At 31.5% G+C, this 9,507-nt stretch overlaps 1 protein-coding gene across 1 annotated transcript; it reads left to right on the forward strand.

The window, feature by feature from the left end:
- The first annotated feature begins 3,945 nt into the window (after positions 1–3,945).
- Positions 3,946–6,630, forward strand: LOC103827665 (U-box domain-containing protein 30). Its single transcript, XM_009103200.3, has one exon. It carries the CDS (start codon positions 4,789–4,791, stop codon positions 6,118–6,120), a length of 1,332 nt encoding a protein of 443 aa, XP_009101448.1. The 5' UTR covers positions 3,946–4,788; the 3' UTR covers positions 6,121–6,630.
- The last annotated feature ends 2,877 nt before the right edge of the window (positions 6,631–9,507 follow it).

A 9,507-nucleotide genomic window follows, 5' to 3' on the forward strand; every position in this document is an offset into this window, starting at 1 on the left:
AAAACCAAAGTTTATGATTAGATAGCCTTATGGATATAAGATTAAATATACCTTTTTTAATAAAACTATTTTCAATCATTTCTTCTTTTGTAGACTAGATGTGGAAGAAAAACTTACATAATGGTCATTTGAGGATATATTAATACATACTTACATTTTAAAAAAAGATATATAATTACATGACTGATCCAACACACATCTAAGAACAAAAATATATAACACAATAAAGTAACAAAATATATAGTCTCAACAATAAACTAAAGTAGTACAAATAAAACGAACATAATTATCGGAAAATAATACCCGCGCGGGCGCGCGGGTCAAAATCTAGTTCTAAATTACTAATGAATCAAGAATGATAAATAAAAGAATACTCCCCTTCACGTTGCTATAGGCGTTTTTTTTTTTAAGAATATGCCTATACCAACGTGAAGGGGAGTATATACCTTTCTCGATCCCTTCGTGCTTCCACTTTTGCAATTTTTTCACAATTGTTTCACACTTTTCAAAGCTGCAATTTTTTTCCATGTAATCAGATGGATTATTCATATACAATTTTTCTCCCAGTTCTCCTTATAAGTTCATGTTTAGATCATTTTTAACGTCCATGTTTAGATCGAAAACAGTACATCTTAATCAATTTTACACCTTTGATGTACATATTGTGATGCTTTGCTACCAATAAGAATATATATTCGTAATCATACATTTTTATATAATTTTTTAGTTACTAATCTCATTTTGTATTTCCAATCAAATTTTTATCCTTGGCGCAATCGCCAAACTGGGTAAACTCGATGATCTGATTGTTCAACTCTATGTGTTTGCTTAACATTTAATAATATCATATTTTTTTATTTACTCTTGACTATTTAGCATCATATTTTTTTTTTACACCTAATTTCTCAGGTTTATGAACTTGATCTAACTGTAATTTTTTTCATCATATCCTCGTTTATCATAAATCAAATTTGACTTTTCATGGAGTTCCGTAAGAAATGAAAATTTTAACAACAATAATAATAATAATAATAATAATAATAATAAATAATAATAATAATATAATAATGCATTTTTGTTTGGACAAACGTAATATTCATAGAGATGTATGGACGCCGATTTTTTTGGATCAAAACAGAAAAAAACCAACCTTTTTTTGATAAAGAATGATTATTCATTTGTTTTTGGGAAAAATATTCATATGTTTTTATTTAGTTGTTTCGAAGAAAAAAATGTTACGATGATATATAAATGATGATCTGAATCATAGATTTAGCTGAAAATTAATATACAAAAAATATAATTTTGATTGTTTGTTTTAGTTAATTATCACCTGTTTGAAACTGTTCATTCCAATAACTAGAATGCAACCAACAGTTGTTGAAATTTTGTTAGATCGCTTTCACTGAAATTGCTACGCTTTTTCTTCGTAGGTCCCGTAGTCACCACTCACCACCATTCACCAGCAGTAGCACTCAGTGCGTATTACTCCTTACTAGAGATAATTTATTATACATTAAAACTTGTTATTGTTATTTAAATAATATCCCTATCAATCTCACATTCCTCCCCAATGCTAAAAACTTGATTACAAAACACGTCATATCACATTTAAACACTTGCCGGTCCACTTTTGTAATGTTAGTTTGACTAGCAAAACTTCATCATAAACACAAAGAAAAAAATATTTGAGCATTAACAACTCTGAAAAATCATACCATTTGAATCTGTAATTTCATTTCAAAAAACGGGTCCAGTAATTAATATAATTATTTATCAAATAATAATTTCTGGACAGCAAACTTTGCAGTTATGGGTCAGTACCCAACTGCAACGAAACAACACATGGTCTCTCAGATCTCTTCTTCATCTGTCTCTCCCATCAATATCACTTATTATTAAAGTATCTTGATTTGGTTAGATTGTTATTAAAATTTAAGAAATTTGAAAATAATTAATACATTAATCACGGTTTTGGGTGGGAAAAAGCAGATGTGGACACGTGGTGGGATTCTAGTGGTGAGAGGAACAGTCAAAGGCAACAAAGATTAGACTGAGGATAGATCGAGGCTTACAGTCAAAGCAAGACACTGTCATGGTCAAGTGTCTAGCTGGAGCTTTTTCTTGTGGTCCCCACTTGCTCTCTGCTTTTTCTCTTTTTTTTTTAAATTTCGTTTTTTCCCTAAATATAGTACTATTTACTTTACTTTTCTATTTATACAGCTCTATTTTTTGTGTTCTAATAATAATCCACCAAATTAAGAAATTAATTTTAAGTTCTATAAAAACTTGTGGATGTTAGCAAGAAATAATTTATTCAAATGTTTTTTTAGCATTAATATAAGTTAATACTTCCTCATTTTAAGTTTTTTTTCTTGTTACATAAAAAGTGTTGTTTTAGATTTCCAATGTAATTTTTATTTACTTTCAGCTAAATATTAATTATAAAATACATTGATCTAATAATAAATTTATTTATCTTAAATATTATTAGTCAATTAGATGTAATTAATAAGAACAAAAATACGTTTTAATTATTTTTTTAATATGTGTGGAAAATGTCTAAGTTACATTTATAATGTAACGAATGGAGTATCAGTTTTATGGTTATTAAACCGATAAGAATTTGTACTTAAAAAAATAATAAAATGCAAGTATAGCAAAATCGAGAATTGATGGTGTTAATAACAATGATAAAAGGTAAAGTAAAATGATAAATTAAGAAAAAAAGATTAATTAAGTAAACAAAACATAGAAATTAACGTCGCACGTGTCCGGCCTGTACGGGTTACTCTTCCCCGTGGGTGTTTGGATTTTAGTGAAAACTTATCTCAGCTTTTTTGACTATGTGCGCGATTTTTTCTGCTTGTGTATTACTACCATTCTATCCTCCTTTCTGACTAAACTTTGTTTAAAACTTGAAAAAGTATTATCCTTAGTTAGCGTGGATATTAAGAAAAAAATAAAGCTAACAAGAGGAATTAGAATTTTCCTGTTGCCTTTTGACTAACTAAAGAATATTACAGTTTTACATCCAAAACCGTTGTCACGAAAAAATCAAACTAATTTATTTAGACCAATTGCATCTTCTCTATAGTATTATTTAAGAGAATATTTTTTTATTAATATTTTATTGCGATTGGTTGTTTTTAAGAATTTTCATTTATTATTACATTTTACAATGATTTCATTTAGTAAATAATAACTCTTGTGCAACTTTTATACTCATTCCTTTTTATTTAAAATGAAGTGTAAATCTAATATACACATCAAGAATATACAAATTTTTATATAATTTAGAGTATTTTATTTGCTAAAAATATTATTAAATAAAACTTATTAAACTTATAAAATATATGTTTATCATGTATATGGTTATAAATGTCAAATGACAAATTAAATTTTTATTTAACAATTGAAAATTTAATTATTTTTGAAACAAAAATAAAAATATTCGTTAGATAAGGAATATATAATTTATGTTAATAAAAAGAGAAAAATACTAGAATAGCACTAAACCAAGTTTTTGTTCCCAAAGTAGCACTCAAGGCTCAAAGTCACAAAAATAGGTTTCATTAAAGAGGTAATGTACACTTATACCCCTAGGGTTAATTAATCCAAACCTTAGGGTTTAGAGTTAAGGGGTGGGGTTTTGGAATTAGGGTTTAAAATTTTATAAATAATAAATAATAAAATAAAAAATAAAAATTTTAAAAACAGTTTCAAAAAGTATTTTAAAATTATAAAAATAAAATCTGAAAAAAAAAAATTTGAAATTTATTTTAGTTTGTTTATTTAATTTTAAACCAAGGGTATTATAGATATTTTACCCTTTAATGAATGTCATTTTTGTGACTTTCTCCTTCTAGTGCTATTTTTGAGACATAAACTTCAAAAGGTGCTATTATTGACAATTGCCCTAATAAAAATGTTTAGTATCATATTAATGAAGTAATTTTTAAAACATAATAATACTAGTATAAACCATTAGAGCTGTTCTAAAAGAAGTTTATAAAGCTAGGGACAAAACTGGGAATCTAAAAGTTAGCAGCTGAGTTTTTCCATGGTAAAAGAAAGTAATAAAATAGTGAAACCGAGAGAGGTGGGAGCATGCACGTGTGGTGCGCGAGTCGAGAGGACTAAAGTAACCGGCTATAGCCAGTGATTTCACCGGTCACCTTATCTTTATTTGTTTTCAATTTTTCAGCCCGAATCTTTCAATTTCTCAATTTAATATTTTCTATTTTAATTTCTCAAGAAAACAAAAACAAAGACAATCACTCACTACTACTAGTCACAGAAGAGGGTAAGAGAGAAGAAAACAAAGGAGAGGGTACTTCTAACTTCTTCGTCATTCTCACAAATTCGTCATCTGGGTTCCCTCAAATTCTCTTCCTTTTCTTAATAACCTTCTGAGATCTTCTGGTTGCAAAGTGCAAACCAGATTTGGTTGTACTCAACTCTCTCTCTCTTTATTCTCATTCTTCATGATTTCTCAATTTTTTTTCTGTTTCTTTTTGGGCTTCAATCATGTGTTTATGATGTTGAATTATTAAAACTATAATTGAGTGAAACCTTTCTTTTTTGACCGTTGAATAAAGGGAAAGAGAGGAAGAAGAAGAAGAAGGAAAGATTGTGTCTTTGTGAGAGATTAAGACATGCGTTTCTGTTCTGTCTTTTAGCTCTCCTTTTGTTTACCATCAATGTTGCACAAAATTGATAGTTAGTTAGAGAGAGAGAGAGAGAGAGTTTCTGTAATTCTTTTTCTTTAAAGATTATTTGTTAAAAATGCCGATGTTTCAGCCGTTGAAGAGAGACGGGCTAGTCGGTGGCGATGGGCAAGTGTTAGATCTGGACACGGCGGTGAAAGACGGAGTTCTTGGGGGAGTAAACGGCGGAGGAGGAGTTGTGGATGAGAAGGTAGATCTGAAAGCCATGATAAAGGAGCTAGATTTACAAGACATACCCTCCGTTTTCATCTGCCCAATCTCCCTGGAGCCGATGCAAGATCCGGTGACCTTGTGCACAGGCCAGACCTACGAGAGGTCCAACATCCACAAATGGTTCAGCCTCGGCCACTTGACTTGTCCCACCACAATGCAGGAGCTTTGGGACGACGCCGTCACTCCCAACAGAACCCTTCACCATTTGATCTACACTTGGTTCTCTCAGAAGTACGTGTTGATGAAGAAACGCTCCGAGGATGTTCAAGGCCGAGCCATCGAGGTTCTCGGGACGCTCAAGAAGGCTAAAGGGCAAGCTAGGGTTCACGCCTTGAGCGAGCTTAAGCACATCGTCGTGCCTCATCTCATGGCGAGAAAGACTGTTGTCGAAGAAGGAGGCGTCTCTGTCATCTCTTCTCTTTTGGGACCTTTCACTTCTCACGCGGTTGGATCTGAGGTTGTTGCCATTCTCGTGAGTCTTGATCTTGATTCGGATTCCAAGTCGGGGTTGATGCAGCCTGCGAAGGTTTCTTTGATCGTCGATATGTTGAATGATGGATCCAACGAAACTAAAGTCAATTGCGTTAGGTTGATAAGAGGGTTGGTGGAGGAGAAAGGGTTTAGACCAGAGCTGGTCTCGAGTCATAGTTTGCTTGTCGGGTTGATGAGATTGGTTAAGGATAAAAGACACAGAAACGGAGTGTCACCCGCTCTTGGTTTGCTCAAACCGATCTCTGCTCATAAGCAAGTTCGAAGCTTGATGGTTAGAGTCGGTGCAGTGCCTCAATTAGTCGACATCTTACCGTCTTTAGACCCGGATTGTCTGGAATCAGCTCTGTTTGTGCTTGATGCTTTGTGTTCAGACATGGAAGGAAGAGTTGCTGTCAAAGACTCGGCAAACACCATTCCTTACACCGTTAAGGTACTGATGAGGGTTACTGAGAGTTGCACTAACTACGCGTTGTCGATTCTTTGGTCTGTCTGTAAGTTAGCTCCAGAGGAATGTTCACCTCTTGCTGTTGAGGTGGGTCTTGCTGCAAAGCTGTTGCTCGTGATTCAGAGTGGGTGTGATCCGGCGTTGAAGCAGCGGTCAGCTGAGCTACTCAAGCTGTGTAGTCTACATTATTCAGACACCATGTTTATTTCCAAATGCAAACTCACAAGGACAATCCAATAGCATAAAATTTATATCTTTGGCACTGATGAAGATATCAATGGAGCAGTATATGCGAGATGAGTTGAGAATCTGCCACATGCCCTGATGTATATACATAAGATGGAGAGTTTGAAGATTCAGCTATTGGTATGCAAGCAATCTGCAGATGGAAACACACAAAGCTACTTTGTTGGTTAGGAGGATGGGTATGTAACGGTTTAATGATGGTTCCGTTTTCAATAAACAATGGGGGTTAGCAAATCTGTGTAAAGTTACTGCCTTTGATTACATTTAGTGTTGTTACTTCCTCTCTACTTGGGTCCTTGTGAGAGGTTGTTTTGCTTTTTGACCACTCAAAACAGAAAGGAAAAAAGAAGAAGAAAGAAGCAAAATCTTTTGACCTGAAGCTTGTGTCATCTTTAAGCTTTTTGAATCTCTTTTCTTCATTCAATGTTTTTCTGTTACATTTTCTTAATTTTAGAAATTAGAAAAATGTCTTTATTGCTCACTATTAGTTCATCTTTGTTCCGAGACCTCCCTTGTTGTCTTACAATGTTGAAAAAAGTACAAAAAAAATAGTGATTCTTGAATATCAAAACACTGTTGTTTCCATGGAGTCACATCTCAAAGTACAGTACAATGTGAATCTGATTCTTGTCTAATAAGTAGAGTGGAAGTTATGGTGGAGACCAGAAGTCCCCATACATTGGTCTCTTAGCTATTCACTGTTTTCATGAACAATTGAAAAGATAGTGGGATTTGACAAGTGAAACATTCAACTATTTACTTAGCTATTCATTGCCCCAAAATCACATGCTTGGCTTAGATCGGTTGTCTGTTTGTTTCGTAAACCAGAGTGAGCAAATCCCTGGGTTTTAGTGTATATCACAGTTTTGATGTGAGAGCTTTTGTCTCGACTAGGCATGGGCCTCGGGTACACATTCTCGGTTTAACTATTTACTCATCTATTCACTGCCCTAAAACACACATGCTTGGCTTAGATCGGTTGTCTCTTTCGCAAACAAGGCTAAGCAAATATCTGTTTTGATGTATATCACAATGTTGATGTGAGAGCTTTTGTATGGACTATGAGATATGGATCCAAAGATCCGAACCGAATCAACCTAAAAAAGTAGTACTAAACAGAACTCAGAAAGAGTTTGACAAAAAAAAAAAAAACAGAACTCAGAAAGATAAAATATCCAAAAGGATTTTTGATTATTAGATGAATTGAAAATTTAAATATGATTTTGGTTAAGAATTCTAAAATCTTACTTAAAAGCATGAGATTTATTATTATTTTATTTATTTTAACTAAAAATTTAAACCAAAACACTATACAATCATTTGAAAGTTTTTAAAAATCACAAGAACTCAAGAACATCAGAACACTGAATATCAACATGGTGTATATATAAACTGAACAGTAAAAGTATTGATCTAAAAAAACAAATCGGATCACAAATAGCTTTAAAATTCCAAATATCCAATTCATGCTCAGACCAGATTGCAACATGTCTTCTAATTCATATAATTTATTATGTAACTAAGTTTGATATCTAAATAGAAAATTATCATTTAAAACAATGACACATGTTTTGATACTATGTTATTAGATATTCATAATTTTCATTTGAAATTTTTTCATATATTTTGTGTTAAGATATCGATTGGAAACTTTAATTTGATCTAAGATCTTATCAGTGCCAACCAGCTACATCTCCCTGGCAGACACTCTCGACGCGGTTTAATCTTATTACATTTGTCACTTTTAATTATTATTTTATTTTTGGTAAAAAAAACTCTTAGTTATTTGAGATTGGTCGACGAGAAAACAAAATTTTGGTGGATCAAGAAATTACATATTCAATCTTAATTTGTTCATACGGGCCATTCATGTTTTCTTACGTTTATAGTGGATCCATTTTTCGTCCATATTTTAGTGAATGCTTTTATGATATATCATGTATATACTTATAAACTTATGTTTCTGTTGATTCAATCAAAAAGCTGTATTTTCTTATCGAAATGGTATCACATAGAGATGACACGTTTGAAGATACGATCTACACCTGGAATGAGAAACTAGACATCACTCATTTCTTTGATTGCCTTGAGGATGTTACAGAAAATTAAGCTACAATAATTAATAAGACCATTTCTAATGGTGTTTCATTTTTCACCTTTTGATTCATTTTGAAGAAAATTTTGCTTCAATGGCTTCATTTCTTGCTTAAAATGAAGCAATGAACATTATTATTTCAAATTTGAAGATATTAGTACGCTAATATTTGATTTTAAAGTTCCTATTATTATTTTCATTTAATCAGCGAATATGAAAATATTCACTTTAAAGAACTTTTAACTCAGTTTACAAGAATGTAAGATAAATAAGTATGTTTTTTGGAACACTTTGGTTGATCACTTGTACAAAAAATGTATATTTGATGTTTTTAATAAACTTTAATGTTTTATTTTGTTTATTTATTTAAGTTTGTGTACTAATCTCATTATGTGACAATGTTTAATTTATTTGAAGTAGTAATTGTGTTGGATTATTGTTAAAAAATAGTTGGTAAATTAGTGAACTTGAAAAATTATAATGTGTTATCAATAATTAATGATAAGTGTAGATATAACATATTAGAGTGGAGATGAAATATATTTAGAATATTTTTTTGAATAGAGAAAATGAAGCAAACTATTGGAGGAAATGTTGTTTTACTTTTTTCTTCGTTTTGAAAAAAGTGAACTTTTGAAGATGAAAATGAAATCAACCATTGTGGATGCTTAAGTTAAGACACATTCATATTGATGTATTGTAATGAAGTCACACTGATCAGTGCAGGCTTCTTTTTCGATCATGTCCGGATTAATATAGTTTTGTCATGCAAAGTCTTCTGGAAATCAGTTGATTTCTCCTTCATCATGTCATTTTCATTCTTTTCCATTTCCACTGGATTTTTCATTTTCTATAAATAATCTCAAATCAGATTTCTTTCTTTGTTTCACCTTAGTCTTTGTTGATTTTGACTTCATTGTAAGCATTCGTTTGAGCCAATCAGCATGGTGTGTTATTGAATTGATTGACTTCCATTGCCTCTACTATATATTGAGAAATTGTGTCTTGTTTGTGTATCTGCTATGTAAACATTGCACACCCAATGTTAAACAATTTAGACTGCAACTTAATTTTTGGTAAGTAAAATGTGGATTGACTTATTTCATTAATTTCATAATTTTTACCATATAACTTGAAAAGACTAGAATATTCATTTGATTAATTCCACATTCAAAAAATGCATATAAAGACAAACATTCCTAAATATTCTTCTACAATTTGGATAAAGGATGAGTGGAATGAATATATTCCATTTTTCTAACCAATTCCATTCATTTTATTCCGTC

The sequence above is a fragment of the Brassica rapa genome, chromosome A01 (genome assembly GCF_000309985.2).
Source record: "Brassica rapa cultivar Chiifu-401-42 chromosome A01, CAAS_Brap_v3.01, whole genome shotgun sequence".
NCBI lineage: Eukaryota > Viridiplantae > Streptophyta > Magnoliopsida > Brassicales > Brassicaceae > Brassica > Brassica rapa.

Excerpts from the sequence above, each read along its gene's own strand:
- LOC103827665 (XM_009103200.3), top strand. The coding sequence starts at position 4,789 with ATGCCGATGTTTCAGCCGTTGAAGAGAGACGGGCTAGTCGGTGGCGAT.